This window comes from Perognathus longimembris, chromosome 9 (assembly GCF_023159225.1).
Source record: "Perognathus longimembris pacificus isolate PPM17 chromosome 9, ASM2315922v1, whole genome shotgun sequence".
Classification (NCBI taxonomy): Eukaryota; Metazoa; Chordata; class Mammalia; order Rodentia; family Heteromyidae; genus Perognathus; species Perognathus longimembris.
The window spans coordinates 64,046,282-64,064,645 of NC_063169.1; the positions used below are offsets into that span (position 1 = coordinate 64,046,282).

General features: G+C 42.3%; 1 protein-coding gene across 1 annotated transcript in view; it reads right to left on the reverse strand.

Moving 5' to 3' along the window:
* Syne1 (spectrin repeat containing nuclear envelope protein 1) overlaps positions 1-18,364 on the reverse strand; it is a 367,506-nt gene that overhangs the window by 259,507 nt on the left and 89,635 nt on the right. The window contains 6 exon segments of the mRNA XM_048354307.1: positions 791-943; positions 1,443-1,607; positions 4,080-4,282; positions 4,490-4,586; positions 10,349-10,517; positions 11,085-11,197. Coding sequence (XP_048210264.1) covers positions 791-943; positions 1,443-1,607; positions 4,080-4,282; positions 4,490-4,586; positions 10,349-10,517; positions 11,085-11,197 — 900 coding nt within the window.

Consider the following 18,364-nt stretch of genomic DNA (forward strand, 5'->3'; position numbering starts at 1 on the left):
CTTTTTCCTTTTTAGAAAAAAATAAAAAATGATGAGCCTCAGTAAGGGGGTTTACTTTTCCTACCTAACACATTGTAAAATTATGTTGTAACCAATGCAACAGCGATATGTTGGAAATTAACTTTAAAACCTGGGGAACATGGGATTAGCAGGGAAGGGAAAGTGGGAGAAAAACGAGGGAAGGGGTAATAATCTTCAACAAGAAATGGACTCGCAAACTTACGTATGTAACTGTAACCCCTCTGTACATCACCTTACAATAAAATTAAATTAAAAATATGTTATGATTAAATACTCTTCTACCATTTCATTTTGGAGATTTACAGGCTCTTCAAAATATGCAAATACCACAATTTGTTCAGTAAATATTTCTTACTGTTAGAGGCATCTCTGCAGAGATACTATCTATAGCTATCTCTTGTTCTTCTTAATGTTTTATAATTTGGGTAAGGGAAAAAATGCCAACTTGAAAAACTATTTGGAACTGACTTTGTAAAATCAAAACATATTTTTTTAATTCAACTACTTCTTTTAATGCAAGGCTCAAACCAACATTAGGCCAAAATTATCACTTGAACCTAGAGACAGAATATTTGCCAAGAACTGAGTAATACTGTCAATCATTAGTTTAATAATTGATTTTTTTCTTTCCTGCCTGGCTGGCTTTGAACCACAGTCCTCAGATCTCACTCTCCTGAGTAGTTAAGGTTACAGGTGTAAGCCACCCACATGTGGCTTTGTTTGTTTTGTTTGCTTTTTTGTTTCATTTTATAATCCAGAAGCTTCTCACCTCCAAGTCTTGGATTAATAACTTGACATTCATAAATGATACTTCTAAGGGCCCATGAAGTTTCCCTTGGGCTTCCGTTGCGAAAGCAGAGAGGGTAGTGATACAGTCTGTGTATTCCTTCTTCATTCTGTCCATCTCGTCCGCCCGAGCATACTGTGAGAAAGGAGAGACAATGTGGGAAGCTCACACGAGGTGGGCTCGAACCTGCAGCCCTGCCCAATACAATCGCATGCGCTCTGCAACTGCTGCACGCTAAAGCAAGACTCTAAGTCCTGGTTCTCATTGTACAGAAGCCTGAAGCTAAATCCAATTCCTTGGATAAGAAGTCAGCATAACAAACGAAGAGCTGCAATTTGAAAAGCAAATCATGCCATCCCAGCAGGCTCCATATGTCCACATAATCTTGACTCAAACTGCCTCTCCAGAACGTTCCTCCATTATAAATGGGAGAGAAGAATCAGCAAGTGTAAAACAGCACTTTGCAACACTTTTCCCTTCCTGCCTAAATCAGCCCACGCTTATGAAGTAAAATTAGTGTTGCTTCCAAGCAGAACACAACCACACACACACATCGACACACATGCACGCACGTACACATACACACATGCACACACACACGCAATCCTGAGTGAATACCAATCGCAAGGCGTACTTGGTTGACCTCCATGAACAGCTCCCGCCACCGCCCGTTGAGCAGGAGGAGTTGCTGCTTCAGGTCACGAGACACCAATTCGTCACAAGTTTCGATCAGAAAGTTGCCGGCGTCGTTCATGGCGGCGTGCTGCTGAATCCAGCGAGGCAAATTCCGGAAGAAATCCTAAACAAGGAAGATCACAGACCACCCACTGTCCGCCAGGCGCCACAGAGCCGTCGCTGCTAGGTGAACGAGCCGATGAGGAAAACCTATTTGCCTTCTGGAAGTTGTGCCAACATGTAACTTCCAAAATGCGACTTGTAAATAAAGTTTAAAACTCCTGGGAAATACTGCACATCATGCTGTGTGTTGCCCAGGCTGGCCTCAAACTCCGTCTCAAGCAATGACTTGCCTGGTACTACAGGAGGGAGCTACTATGTGTGGCTTTCAGGATCTTTTTGTAAGAATACCTCTGGCATGTCATGGCCTTGTACTCTTGTTTATCTTTTATGCTCATGGCTGGGGCTCTATCACTTGAGCCCTGACTTCAGTCTGGCTTTGTTTTGTTGTTGATTAATTGGAGTTCTGTAGACTTTTCTTCCAGCACTAGTTTTGAGCCAAGATTGTCATTTAAGTGATAAAAAAAAAAGCATGACAGAGACGCATGCGGGGTGTTTAGGCTAGTAAATGCCAGGATAAGCATCACTTTAGAAGTGTAATATGGGAGGGAAATATGTAGCTTTCTTTTTTAAAAAAAAATATATTTTGATGGCAGGCACCAATGGCTCACTTCTGTAATCCTAGCTACTTCAGAGGCTGAGATCTCGGGGATCCTGCTTCAAAGCCAGCCCACGTAGAAAAATCTAAGAGACCTCCCCATCTCCAACAAGTGAGTAAAATGCCAGCCTGAAGGTATGGCTCAAGTGGCAGAGTTCCAGTCAAAGCAAACACCCTGGGTTACAACCACAGTACCACAAAAAACAAACAAACAAAAAATCTTTTAGGCCAGGCACTGGTGGCTCACGCCTGTGACCCTAGCTACTCCAGAGGCTGAGATCTGAGGATCAAAGTTTGAATCCAGCCCTGGCAGGAAAGTCCACGGAACTCTTATCTCCAATTAACCACCAGAAAACTGGAAGTGGTGCTGTGGCTCCAAGTGTAGAGCACTAACTAGCCTTGAGCAAAATAAGCTCAGGGACAGAGCCCAGGCCCTGAGTTCAAGTTCCATGGTGGTCAAAATAAGTAAGTAAGTAGGTAGGTAGGTAGATATATAGACAGACAGACAGACAGACAGACAGACAGACAGATAGATAGATAGATAGATTGATAGATTGACTCCATTGTAAGTTTTCCATATAGGCATGCAGTGTACTTGGAACAAATTCGCCCTTCTGCCATTACAATTTTTTCAATAATTTTTGTCTGTTTATTTGGTTTTAAAATCTGAATATACGTGATGAGTTAGGATAGCTTAAGAATCATGGAGATAACACACTGGGAGGAGACATTTCAGATGAACGGTTGGACTTGAGAACATCTATACATAACATCTACATAATATCCTTTCTTATTTAAGGGCATACACGCTTGCAAGTACGACAGTCCGACTCATTTCAAATTAAATGTCTAGGTTCACATGCATGTGCGCGTGCACACACGTCACTGTAAAAACTAAGGATAATTCAAACTCCATTTCAAAAGCCACGAGTGGGAGGATTTCCTACATAAATAGACGAGAACACTTCTGTTCCTGCTTGCTACACCCTGTGGAACAAATGAACACAACTGACATCTCCCGGAGCCTTGCGGGTGGGATTTGATAAGGCTGAGAACCCGCATGGGCGCATCAGTATTGCACTCTGGTAACTGCAGACGAGAATTTAATTTGTGTGAGCAAAAGGGGGTACACATTTTTTGAATGATACATCTCCCTTGTGCAAGCAATAATGGAAACACTTTTCTTGAACGGCAAGCAATAATTCATCCTAATGTGTGTATTCTACTTCTTTATGGGAGATCGAGGGTATTTATTTTGTTGAAGCTTGACATTTGCATGCCTTTTACACGGAAATTTATTTTCCAGGCAACTATATCTGGATTCCTTTGAGAAAAAAAATAGGTATAACTTAGTCCATTTCATTGGGCATGTATACATCAGTGAAACATTAACCTACGCGCAGACACGCTTACACACTTAGGACTAGTGAAAAGAAACACACATCATTTCCATGTAGCATGACGCCTCTGAGTGGAGATGGATAAAATTCCAAAGGGAATATCTACAGAGACGGGACTAGCTCCGTGCAATCAAGTATGCTGCATACAGAGGGAGCATCATGCTAGCCAGGCATCAAAGGACAACCACACGGATGACCACACGGGTGGGGCCCTTCCTCCTGGCAGTGACAGCAAGCAGAGCGCCCTCTGCTGCCCGGCTGAGGTCACTGCCTCCCCTCATGAAGGCAAAGGCAATTTGGACTGCGGGGACAGGGAACAATGTAACAGAAGGGATGCAAACACTGCCAGGCACAGCTTTCCAGGCAGAGGGGGACTTTCTGGGGTCACACTTGCAAAAGCAGAGCACTCTCTACTGAGTATGGTAAAGGCCCGTCCTTCCTCCACCATGATCCCACCAGTCACTTTCCCTGGCCTTACCTTTTTGGCACTTTCTGACTCGCTGAGCATCTTCTCCGCGTCCTCCAGCCAGGCTTGCAGGCTGGCCACGGTGTCGCCGTAGCGATCCCAGTTGGCGATCACTTCCTCCAGCATGCTCCGCACGCTCCTCACCTCCACAGACAGGTTCCGCCACTGGGCTGTGGTCTCGGACATGAACTTCATCACGTTCTCGGCTTCTTCCACTGACAGACAGACAGCCACGGTGACCCGCCTGTGCGCTGGACATCCTGGGCACACCCCTCCTTCCTACCGCCTCCAGCCCGCCGGGGCCCGCACAGGCTCATGCTCACAGGCCTGCTTGCAAATCTGCCTTGTCTTCCTCCTCTCCTCCCCCAGTTTGATGTTCCCCTCCCTGGAGACCACTGGGCGTCATTCTACAGTGAGCTTACCTGAGCCATCTGCTTTGATGTACATCTCAGCTGTCTGTTTCAAGATCTGGTATGTGACTTCATACTGCTCAAAGAACTTGCTGTTTTCTATAAAAGACTAGGAGATGAGGGATGGTTGGTTAGAAGACTGCAGAGTGCAAAGATTAGGCTGTGCACAAAAGCCAAGGACAATTTTCTTCAATAGAGAAGGATGGATATGTTATTCGAATTTATCAACCTTATTGTTCTGGAAAATGAAAAATTAATTTCATTGTCATGAATAACCTCAGGTTCTTTTGATCATATGCATTAACTGTGCCCTTCAATTTTAACTTCACAATAGAATGAGAGAATATTCCATTTTGTCTCTATCCAAGGATAGTGATGAAGTTCCTTCCAAGAACCTCAGTCTAACACATAGATAGTATTCACATAGGAGAGATATTTCAGCATCCAGCTATGCTGAAGTCAAGCAGGTGGCTTGCTCTCTGGACATCAGCTGTCTCATTTGAAGAACTTCAGATAATAAATGAGAGACAGCATGTAAATTTCAGAAAGTCAAAAACAATTGCATTACTGGGATTCAAACTGAGGGCTTTGCATTTGCTAAGCAGATGATCTACAACTTGAGTCATGCCTCCACCGCCATTCTTTGCTGGTTATCTTTTAGATAGAATCTCACTTCCTGTCCACTCATGAGCTGGAATCCACCTGCCCAGCTTCCTGTCCTGGCTGCTATCACAGGAGTCTGCCGTGGCAGCCAGATCCTCTCTCCAGAAATGGGATCTCTCAGACTTTCCTCCCCAAGCAAGGCTGAGTATCCACCTTCTCACTCAATATCCCACAAAGCTGGGGATAACAGGCTGATGCTACTGCGCCCAACTGCAGAGAAGAGGTCTCTAACTTTTCCTCCTTAGTGACCTCAAACTTCAATCCTCCCACTTCTAGGCTCCCAACTAGCAAGGATTACAGGTGTGAGCCACTAACGCCTGGCTAAAAGTAGAAATGTGTAGAGAAAGCTCAGATGTCATCCATGTTATCAACGGCTGTGCTTTCTACTTGCCTCATAGGAAAATTTCAGATAGCATGCATCTACATGTGATTTGTACATACAAATAAAACCAATGTCAACAAATGTATACAATAAAATGGAGAGCAGGAAAGAATCTCAAAGTAAATTTTAATATTAGGAATGCCAAAATCATAAAAACACAGTTCTGTTTCTAAGATTATTATTACAATAAATAAGAAAATCAGTGTAAATAATCTAATGAGGTAAAGGAGAAAATCACAATTGGTAACCTATCTCTAAAGCTTCCTTAATTTCTTTTGGTAGTAGAATGAGGTCTTACGGTTTGACTTCATTAAGATACTGGACAAAGGTCAGTGTGATAGTGCAAAATAAGCTGTGACAATGAGCTCAAGTCCCATAGAGGACGCTGGTGAACACTTAACAGTTGTAGAAAAAGCACATGCACAGATATAAAGTGGTTCACAGAGCAATTTCATATGCATCCCGCAATTGTCACCAATATTTATTATGATTCAAGGTACAATTTAGGAACATTATACCCATGGCATTTCAGGTCACTGTAAGTGTGTGAAGTCTATTCTTCGGGAATACAGTGAATACACAGAGCTGGGAATTCGGTGCAATGGGAGATTCTGTGATCGGTTCATTCTTCAACACTGTTAAACAGGCCTTATTGTTTTTGTTTGAGAACAGAATAAGACCATAGTTTGACCAATTCACAATCTCCCCGCCAGGTCTTATTCCTCCTCTTCATTCAAGAAGCAAGTCATTGACTGGAATTCAAACTGTGAATAATCTAACCAAAGAAGTAAGTTTAGGTTAGATCACACTTGTCCCCAAATGGAAAATTATACCTAATGTTCAAGACATGGTCTAAGAAAGTCTAAAAAGAATTACATTTGAAGTTTAAAAAATAGTTCCTGCAGATCTGGCAAAATTTCAAGAAGCTAATGGGGCTAATGCAATATACTCATAAAGGGACCTATTAAATTGAATCCCCTCTCTACTTAGGAGATATTAAAAATATAAATTATATATGGAAAAGAAGCTAATGGGGCAACAATTGCTATATGTGTCAAACAAATGGAAAATAGTACCTATAGTGAACATGAAATTTAAATACCCTTTTGCTGAAATAGCTTACGAACTAACTGCAAAAGAATAAGAGAATAACTGTCTCCAGATTAATTTCTGGTCCAAGGGTTTTAAAAATATTGCCAAAAAAGTTGAAGGATTCATTTTTTTGAACATTGCTACTAGGAATTTTGTAAAGAAAATAATTTTATTTGTTATATTTTACTGGACTATCTTATTTGTCCCCTTTTGGCTGAGTATGAGATAAATATACACTTCGTAGAAAAACACAAAGTAATTATCATGTAACTTTTTTAAAAAGATAGACTGAAACTTGGGGATGATATATCACAAATTAAGCATTTTAGTAGATTTTTGAAGTTGATGATCCTTTGAGAACAGTTAAGAAACTACATATGGTACTACATCCAAATTATTAGTGGAAGTGTCTTAAATTTCTCCTCTCAGAAGATACAGATTTATTAAATAGAAATCTCATCATTTCAGATAAGAAGAGCTAAACTAGGCCATTTAAGAACTTTTAAAATCAATCTTGAGGAGTTGTTTCATCAGGATTGTCTATACATTCAGGAAAGAGTTAAAACTAGAAAAATAGGTATTCATGTTACTTCTATTGAATACACAGAACCCACAATTCCAACAGCTCTTCTATTCATTTTTGTGAGAGACCAAAACATTACCGTGTTTTTCCCATAGTAAAGTTGAGTCATGTGTCACAGACAGCAATTCTATCATCAAGGACCAAATCAATGGCCTTCTGACTTTCTTGACCGAATGTGGTCACTCATCAACAGCATAGGACACCAGTGGCTCACATCTGTAATCCTAGCTACGCAGGAGGCTGAATTCTGAGGACCATGGTTTGAGGCCAGCCAGGGCAGGAAAGTCTGTAAGTCTCTCATATTCAAATAAAAACCAGAAAACCAAAAGTGGCCCTGCGGCTCAAAGTAGTAGAGCACTAGCCTTGAGCAAAAAGCTCAGGGACAGAGCTTTGGCCCTGAGTTCAAGCCCCATGACTGACCAAAAAGGAGAGAAATAGCATATCGTCTATCTTAATAATTTTGAAGTAATTTCCAAGACTTGATAAGCACTCAGTGGTTGCCTACCCAAGCTGGAAAGTCTACTTTCTAATCCTCTAACCCTTAAAAGCAAGCCTTATTTCTCTGTTTTCACAGATGATTAAAATTAAATTGATAATGCAGATTAAGGACAAAATAACAAGACTCTTTATGGACAGTTATGCTTGGTGTTATTAGATAATGTAGCAGTAGGGAGCTCATTACAACACATTCTATTAAGTAACCCAAAGGAGGACGCATTGCCGCCATCTTTATGCTTACGGTGGGAAGTCTGCATGACCTTTCAGATCATCTGAGCCAAAGAAAATGAGTTCCCATGAACCTCCAAAAGCATCAGGGAAGTTCTATGCTGCACATGTCAGTTGTGGGGCCCCTGATCATTCTGTCATTATTGTTAGTCATTGTTAGGATGAAAAACTTGGAAAAGACTAAGTCTACTAAAATTAAGTTCTTTGCAAAACGTGAAGGCAGTAAGTAGGAGCCTTTGCTGGTATTCATCGACTCTCTAACTCCATGCCATATTGCCCCACATGCCAATGATAATATGTGTAAGAGTAAAATACTACCAAACATGAACCAGGAATTAAACCAAATTATTACTTAGGTGGACAACTTTCTTTAGCTCACTGACATGCAAGATCCTTTCAGTGCTTAGCCTTTTAATTCAAGGACATTTTGGAGTGTGTGTGTGTGTGTGTGTGTGTGTGTGTGTGTGTGTATGTGTATGTGTGTGTGTGTGTGTGTGTGTGTGTGTGTGTGTGTGTGTGTGTGTGTCCTGGTCCTGGGGCTTGAACCCAGGGTATTGTCCTTGAGTTTTTGTCTTCAAGGCTAGCAATCTACCACTTAAGCTCTAGCTCCACTTCCAGCTTGTTGTTAGTTAATTGGAGATGAATCTCCTACCCTTTCCTTTCAGGCTAGCTTCAAACTATGATCCTAAGATTTCAGCCTCCTGAGTAGCTAGGAAGCTAAGATTACATGTGAGCCAACAGTACCAGACAATGACTTGGATGTTTAAAGGCCTAGTGCTTGGAGTCTCTTTCTCCAGCTTATGAACACTGCAGAAACACTCTGTCCATAAGCTTGGGTCATCATTAGCAGAAAATACTCCATACTCATAGTTATTGAAGATATTAACACTAAAAAAGACCTAAAAGCCTTGTAAGGAAAAGAAACAGGAGAATCAACTAGGTTTTCATTACCTGGGGATGTGAATATTCGGTGATATTGACTCAAATACTGTGTGTGTAGGGTGATTGTCAGTGTTATATACAGTCATGAAAAATCCAAAGCATTTTGAAATTAGCAGTGTAGTGAACTCTAACTTTATGGAGTAGGCAGGAAATAGGACCTGCAATCATTAATATCAATTGTCTCTTTGTATATATCCATTGAAAAGTTCAAGGAGTATTTATTCTAACACTAACTTTGAAGGAAAAAAGTCCTATTAGGTATTTAATCCGATAGGCTATTCTCAAATAGCTAGAAATAGATCCGGTCCAATGAGCGCATGAGCTCAGAGGACTTGGTGTAGTATGACAAACCTTAAAAATATAAATGTATATCTGCATTTAATGTTTTTAAATGGATTTTTCATGAGATTCCAAAATAACTACAAGCGAATAAGGGGAAAAATCATAACAGATTTCACAGTTTTTGACAAATATTTTCGAGACAATTTTAATAAGCTGAGAGAGCAAGTTTTCTATAAACCAGTTAAATCTTTTTTGAAACTTAAATACATGTCGTTCATACGGCACTCAGAAAGTAAAATTAGAATATAGCAGAAATAGATTACAGTTCAAAAACACTTGGGGGAAGATATGATTTCAATAACTATTCAAGCACATACTGTTCTTGAGTCCCTGGGACTAATGGGCTGAGATTTCAAAAGTTCATTGACTTATCATTTGGAACTGGTGTTTAAACAAATGCATCAGTAAAGCATTGAGATGCCTTATTAGCACTACTCTTATGAGAACATATGTATTGTAAATAAGTTTGTGATGTTTACAGATGAAGAAGAAATAAACTGCCCTTATTAAATAGACTGCACTGACTTCATGCAAAGGAGACTACTTTTATAGGAGAGTAGAGTATTTTCATTTAATTCCGGGCTACTCTTCTAGATACATGTAGGATCATCCGTACCAAGAACTCAAAACATGAGATAATTTTTTAAAAGAAGGTAATATAAGGAATAACAGACACAGCTGGGCTGGACCTGGGTAAACACTGGTATGAAGAAAACTAGGAGACCAGAGAAGACACAGACCTAACCTACAAAGCACAGTTCCCCGGTGGACAACTGAAATCTCTTCTCACTCTTCCTACCTGGATTTTCAAAGACAGAAAGATAATTTTTAAGCACTGTAATTCAGTAGCTCAGGTATAGGTGGGCTGCAAATCCAAGGTATGGATGCAACACAAAAACTTTCTTTTTAAGTAAATAAAGCCCAGTTACAATGGCTCAAGGATGAATATGATAAAAGTCTTTTAAAAACCTTTCTAAAAAGAAGGGTCTGAAAGAACCATCTCCAAAGAATAAAGGTTTAGATTTTTACATTGGATTTTATGGAAATCCCATAACCTTGGATCTAACCCATTTATCCCATTAGGATCCTTGTGTTCAGATTCAATATTAAACTTGTCTAGCACAGCCCCAGGGAGACTCACTATGTAGTTTTGAAGAAGCAGCTCCACGGACTCCCGTCTCCCATACTTGATGATCCACGACTTCAGTTTGGACTCTGCGAGAACCAGCAGTGAGAGCAGGCGGTACTTTAATTCTAGAAATTCCATTTTCATCAAGTGCAGCTCTGATGTGGAGGAAACCCGATGAAACCTAGAAATAAAGCAGAGCAACACAGAACTTAGCTAATAGTCACAGAGAGAGATGCTTCCTGGACCTCTGAGATGCCAGCCTTAAATACAATTTAGCACAGGGTCCCTTAAACTGACTCGCTGACCCTACGGGCAAGGGTATGGGCTTTCTCGGCGAGCTCCGAGTTTCAAGGCAAGCACGATTGATGGAAGCCTTTGATTTTGTCCTCTCCCCTGCCGCCACATCTCTCATCTGTTTCTTTTCTAAGCTGTTTTTGCAATATTACATAATGTTCCTACAGTACTGAATAAAAATACAGCCCATGAAGAAACCATTTCTGTGCTTTCCAAGCCGTGGGAAGATTTGGGCTCAACCTTTAGAGTTAATAATATATTAGGGATGGTGGCATTCTTAGCCTATGTAGCCAGGACTCACTTCTCCTTTACCAAATGCAAGCATCTCTGTTTAAAACAAGAAAACAGTAAGAAATAATTCAATGGGGGAAAAAAAAGAACTAGACATGTAGAAAGCATCCTCCTAGAATTTTTTACAGGGCTCGGTCTAAAATCAGCCCTTCTCTCCTCTTACCTCTCAGCCATATCCTCTAATTGCTCAGGCGGCACAGGGATTCCATTCACAGACCTGGTCCGGTAGATTTCATGGAATGCTCTTTTATGGGCATCTGTGTTTTGAAGCAGATCCTAAGATACAATTTTTTTAAGAGAATACACAATGAAAAAAAAAAAAAGAAAGAGAAAACATGTTCCCAGGAGGCTGGAAACATAATTTTCAGGCTGCTCGGATGAGTCAATGTAACGATTCGTTCCCGCTGCCACCTTGCCCCGTAGCTGGTGCCTGTCACCGGCTTTTACCTAGCACAGGAGTCCATGCTTGTGCAAAAGACTCTGCTGAGCCGTGGCTAATAATTATGGCATCTTTTAAACACACAGCACACTTTACAGCAATCCATTCAGACATTTTAAAGGTACATGATCTGAAGAAGCATGCAATGACTGGTATAAACAACGATTTCAGGATTTTTTTTTTCCTCCTTCCTAGATTTGAAAGCTGAACACTAAGCCTCAAAAAATTAACCCCTTAGTGGTAAAAAAAAAAAAGCATGGTGATTCTCCACTTTTTAAAAAACTTTTGAGTATGTGGGTGATTGTAAGTAATTCTTGCTTGTTGTCAATTAGATTACAATAGATTTGGAAAACATCTTTTGAGTTAAAACTTCTCTAACACATGCAGAGAAAGGTCCTCTAAGAGAGCAAATGTGAGGAGCATAAATATTTTTTATCAACTCCATTTATTTAGGTTAATTTGCATCTTCTTTGATTTGTTTGCAGTAGTTGTTATTGTCTACAAACTCACTTATAACAACAAGATGTGTTTGCATAATTCCCAGACAAATTCTCAAAACAACACAAAGAGGAGTGGAAGGGACTGGGCACTGGTGGCTCATACCTATAATCCTAGCTACTCAGGTGGCTGAGATCTGAGGATCACAGTTTGAAGCCTGCCCAGGCAAGAAATCCATGAGTCTTTTACTTCCAATAACCTACCAAAAAAATGGGGAGTGGAGCTGTGGTTCATTAGTAGTAGAGCACTAGCCTTGAGCAAGAAACTGCTCAAGGACTGTCTAGGCCCTGAACACACACACACACACACACACACACACACACACACACACACTCACCAAGAGTGGAGAGACATATGCCATATTTTCTAAGGATCAGTCCATTTCCCACTAGCAGAATGAATACTCAACTATGTATTATTTCAACTCGCTAGAAAGTAAGGCACATGGAAAAAATAAATTAAAATGTGTAGTTTCCCTAAACCAAGTGGATCCACTGGAGAAAATAAAGCAAAAAAATAGCCTAAACGCAAAAGCAACAAACCTGAGAAGACTCCTTGATTATTTATATCAGGAAAATATACAATTCTGATTTGTGGGTTCAGAGGAAAACAAGATTTTAAGTTTCTCAATCTTAGCAAGACATAATCCTAACTGGACCACAGAGTGAGCAAAACCAAACAGAAATGATTGGCCTGAGAAAATATCCATCCCAGTACTTCAGGAGGTTGGGTTATAGAATCAGAACAAGGTAAGACGAGCTCTCTTCTCTGTAGCCAGAGCCCCCAGTGAGGATCAAGATGGCTCACTTGATAGCAATTCAATAGGCAGAAAGTAGATTTCCAACCACAAGACACAAGGCACCATGAATGAGAACCAGCAGAAACGGGGAAGCTCAGGGTGATGAAAAAAATATGTCATTCGTCCAATAGTTGACCCTGCATATGGTATAATTTGGAAGGAAAATTATCTAGTTAGCATGTTCTTTACCTTACATTGATTAAGAGGTTAAGATATTGATTAATGTGCCAGGCACTGGTGGCTTATGCCTGTAATCCTAACTATTCAGGAGGGTGAGATCTGAGGAGGTTTGAAGTCAGCCCAGGCAGGAAAGTCTGGGAGACTCTGACAGCCAATCAACCACCCCAAAATCAGAAATGGTGCTGTAGCTCAAGTGTAGAGTGCTAGCCTTGAGCATAAAAAGCTCAGAAATAGCACCTTAGGCCCTGTGTTCAATAAATGAATAAACGAATATCAAGCAAAAGAGATTTCAGATTGGAAACCGTGAAAAGTAGTGAATCACTTAATAACGCAAATTTCAACTTGCTAGATGATAAAGTAATCCTACACTTGAACATACTAGTAAATATCAAAACAGGGAAAGGAAACTTTCCAAAGAAAAGCTGTGTAACTGGTGTTGCTCTGAGGACTGGGAGAGTGATCAATATCCTCCCCCAGAGTATGGCAGGTGTAATGAAGAGGCAGATCGGGAGGAAACAGAAAAGCCTCCATCACAAATTCCAGTACTGGGGCTGGGAATATGGCCTAGTGGTAAAGTGCTCGCCTCCTATACATGAAGTCCCAGATTTGGTTTCTCAGCACCACATATATAGGAAAAGCCAGAAGGGGCGCTGTGGCTCAAGTGGCGGAGTGCTAGCCTTGAGCAAAAAGAAGCCAGGGACAGTGCTCAGGCCCTGAGCTCAAGCCCCAGGACTGGCAAACAAACCAAAACAAACAAAATTCCAGTACTGCATGTAAGAAAGGTCATAGTGGTTATTCTACCGAAAATTCCTGTTCACCTGCACTTGCGTCTCGTGGCTCTGGGACACCACCATAACTGGGTTTCCTTTTCCCCTCATTGGTTGTTCCTTCTCAGACATTTGATGGTCATCTTCTACTTTTTGATCTCTTAATGTTGGGTTCTCTCAAGAATGAGTACTTGATCCTTCCTTCTTTACTGTTTACATTTTATATTCGAATTTTCAAGTCTCAATGTTTTAAGCATTCCAGCACATCAAAATGACTTTGCTTATTGCAAGTGTGTGTACTGGGCTTGAACTCAGGGCCTGGATATTGTCCTTGAACTTCTGTGCTCAAGGCTAGTGCTCTACCACTTGAGCTACAGCTCCACTTCTGGCGTGTGTGCGTGTGGGGGGGGGGGGTGTGAGAGAGAGAGAGAGAGAAAGAGAGAGAGAGAGATTAGTTGTGAGTTAAGACTCACAAACTTTCCTGCCTAGGCTGGCTTTGAACCTCTATCCACAGATCTCAGCCTCCAAAGTGGACTAGGATTATCAGCATGAGACACCAGCACCCAGACAAGAAGGGGATAATTGAAGATGAGAGAAACAACAGCATACTTGCATGTGGATGGAAAACAAAATCCAATTGCGATAGATCAAAGCACAAATACATGGTGGAAGAATGACAGGGATGAGCTGCTGGCGGATGTGGGGGTAGGATCTCCTGCATAGGAGGAGAGGTTGGTTAGCTGGGAGCACAGATGGTCTGTCCATAGTAACAGAAGTGAAGACTCAATATTCGGGCACAGATGTAAGTAAGTGGGCTGATGCCGTTGTGGGGGCTTGCGGAAATTCTTTTCTGATTGCTTCTATTTTCTCAGCGAAAATAGGAAGCAATGTCATCAGCTAGGAGTGGGGAAGGAAGGACGGGGAGGAGGTGTAGAAGGCTTGAGGAGACGAGGTAGGCAAGTGTTGTCCCAGAAGTGGAGGAGTGAAGTTAGGAAATACCCAGGGATGGCCCAGCCCACTCCAATGCCTCGCCCTGCCTGCCTGCCTGCCTGCCTGCCAGCCATGGTGGCTGCCTGTGGGCGAGACGGAGGTGGGTAGCGGAGAGTTTTAACCCATGCTGTCCTTCTAGCAGGACTGTAGGACACAGTGCCATATGGATGAGGTAACAGGGAGGTAACAGAAAAAAAAAAACCCACTTACTTATTTATTTACTTTGGTTCTAGTACTGGAGCTTGAACTCAACCTGGGCATTCTTCCTTCACTTTTCCCACTCAAGACTAATGTGCTTCTCACTTGAACCACAGCTCTGATGTGGGCTTCTTGGCCATTATGGGGGGGGGGGGGGAACGAGTCACTCAGCTAGGTGTGCCCCAGCTGACTTTGAGCTGAGATCTTCTCAGCCTCCTGAGTAGCTAGGATGACAGGCGTGAGCCACTGGTGGCCAGCAAGAGATGATGTTTATGCACACGAATTTAAAGGGAAGACATGAAATGAACAGTAGGGGAACAGAAGCACAATGCATGATGGGAAGAGAAGCCCTGTTTGGCTGGAGCATGAGATGGACCAAGCCGTCATGGGTGGGGGGGGGGGGGTGTCTGTTACTGGTGACAATGAGTGAGTGACTAGGGCAGGACTTAGGACAGGAGAGATAGGAAAGAGGGGACAAAGGCCCCAAGAGCCTAGGATAACAGGAGGACCATCTATGGACTACTGAATTTATCAAGCCTCATGCTATGAATTTGCATCTGGGGAATAAAATATTCAATGAAGGAGAGAAAGCACCCTCCTCAGGGTTGATAATGCTGCCAGGGTGCAATCAGGGGGGTGAGTCTGGGAGCCATTCTCAAAATTCCAGAAGACTGGGAAATCTTACTTTGCCAAAGCAATAAATACCATCCCCGGTCAGCTCAGCCAGTGTCTCGGGCCAGCACGGGCCATCAAGTGTTAGAGAACCGGCCTTGAGTAAAATAGCTAAGGCACTGCACTCAGGCCCTGAGTTCAAGTCCTAGGGCTGGCCTAATAATAAATAAATAGCTGGGATCATCAGCTCACCTAGGGCAGTTAGTTACCTAACTTCTCTCTAGCTAGGACCCCTTCATCTGCAAAGAGAACAATAAAGACCTCTCTCCTTTTCTTTATTGAGCATCTATGATTAATGTTAATTTTTCTAGATAATCGAGCCCAGGGTATTTGGAAAATAGAAAAGACAATATAAGATTTTTTTTGTTTTGCAAAATTACTATGTTTTAGCCCACGTTAACTTAAAAAAAAATAACGTAAAAAGAAGCCAGGCGCTGATGGCTCATGCCTGCAATCCTAGCTACGTAGAAGGCGAAGACTTGAGGATTGTGGTTTGAAGCCAGTCTCCGCAGGAAAGTCCATGAGACTTCAATTAACCACCAACAAGCCAGAAGCAGAGCTGATCTGTGGCTCAGGGGTAAAGTGCTAGCAAAAAAAGTTCAGAGACAGCACGGAGGCTCTGTGGTGATTACACGCGTGCGTGCGTGCACATGTGCACACGCACACGCACACACAGAGTAAAAAGAAACTCTTTGCAATATAAAACTTTCAAAAAATGAACTCTAGTTTGCAAACACTTCCTATGCAATAAGTGACAAAGCTGTGCGACGTATTTTTAAAAGGTGTGAAGCATGCAAAACCAGGCCTTCTAAGCTTGCGAAGCATGCTTCAGATTTCTTGACAAGAATAAGAATTCCGGGCTGGGGAGATAGCCTAGTGGCAAGAGTGCCTGCCTCGGATACACGAGGCCCTAGGTTCGATTCCCCAGCACCACATATACAGAAAACAGCCAGAAGCGGCGCTGTGGCTCAAGTGGAGTGCTAGCCTTGAGCGGGAAGAAGCCAGGGACAGTGCTCAGGCCCTGAGTCCAAGGCCCAGGACTGGCCAAAAAAAAAAAAAAGAATAAGAATTCCTTTTTAGACTAGAAGAGAAGGGAAATATTCTCAGGCATTCCTCCTTGTGCCTCCTGAACCTCAACCTCATACTGTGTGGTCCCCACATTTGTTTCATCTCCACATGAGCCCGTATACCAGCACGGAGTAGTTATACCAAACGGATGGACTCATTTCCTACTACTGGGGAAATGGGGATTATTTCCCCAATAAAGGGGATTGAACTCATGGATAGACAAGCGCTTTACTACTTGAGTCACATCTCCAGTTCTTTTTGCCTTTAGCTTCCGAGAGGGTCTCATGTTTTTGCCTGGGTCAGCCTCAGATCACAGTCTTCCTTACCTCCAGCTCCTGATTAGCTGGGATTGCAGGTGTATGCTATCTTTCTCAGCTTGTTTCTGAGCTAGGGTCTCACCAATTTTTGCCTGCACTGTCTTGAAGCTTGAAGAACTTGAATTAAAGGCATATGCAACCATGCCTAGCCCAGGAAATCTAAAATTTTAATTAACAACAATTCAAAGCTTCCAAGTTTAGCTTTTGATAGATACCTAATAAATATATTTTGTATACATTAGACTTCATCTCATAATTGGCAAGTATATTGTTTTTGTTGTTGTTGTTTTCTATATTGCTGATGGGTAGGTACTGTGGATCAAACACTGGTGCTCTACCAGTTAAGCTACAGTTTTGCATCTAGCCTTTTAGTAAATGCAGATACGAGTCTCATGAATTTTCCTGCCTAGTCTGGATTTGAACTGTGATGCTCAGAGCTAAACCTCCTGAGTAACAGATACTTTGTTTTATGGCTGTGGTACTTTAAGTAATTATGCCCATACCTAGTGGTTCCTATTTCAGATGACCAAGGAGGAAAAGGGGTAGAGAAAGCAGTCAAGAACGCAAAGTGCATCCTACAAAGTTAGGCACAGTGAAGGAAGGGGAGGGGAGGGGAGGGGAGGGGAGGGGAGGGGAGGGGAGGGGAGGGGAGGGGAGGGGAGGGGAGGGGAGGGGAGGGGAGGAGAGGGCCGGGTGAGACGCTGAAAGGGTAACACTGATCGAGAAGCAGCACTGCACGCAGAGACTGCCTTGTGAAACGGCAACTCCTCTGTACAACTACTTCAAGGTAATTTTTAAAAACCTCTCCATATCTTTGTCTCCTACATACTTATGCTCTCTTCCTGTTGCCAGTTACTTCTGTATTAAATCCTTTGATTTTCTTTCTTTAGTCAGTTCTTTCTAAACTTTCAGTGTCCGATCACATCTGGAACTTGCATTCCTTTTGCATCCCCCTCATCCCTGGTGCGTGTGTGGCTTGTTTATTGTGCTCAGGGAGAGAGAAGTGGGGAAGAAGGAGAAGGAGAGGAAAACAGGGGGAGGGGGGGCTTCTAGATACACCTTCAGTGGTTACACAGTCTCTTTATCTGTCTCTCTTTGTGTTTCTCTGTCTTTCTAGCACTCCCTTCCTCTCTCTCTCTCTCTCTCTCTCTCTCTCTCTCTCTCTCTCTCTCTCTCTCTCTCTCTCTCTCTCTCGGCTCAGGAAGTGCCTTAAGTCCTGTATAGTATCAGAAACACACAAGTAACCATGCGCATTATCCAACTTGACACTGGCGTCCCGTCAGGGCAAGCCACCCTAGGCTACTATTTCCTTGAGTCCTCACATTTTCCGGTCAGTAGCACAGTGACACAGTAGGACTATTTCTCTGTAATGGGGAACTATTCCGGGTTCAATATATTAAGTAAACAACAAACCCATGACTATTCCTCCAAGCTCGAGTCTGGAGGCCCACGCGCCCCACCCCCTACCCCGTCAACCCACCCCAGGCTGCAAGCAGACAGAGGCGAGGCCTCATG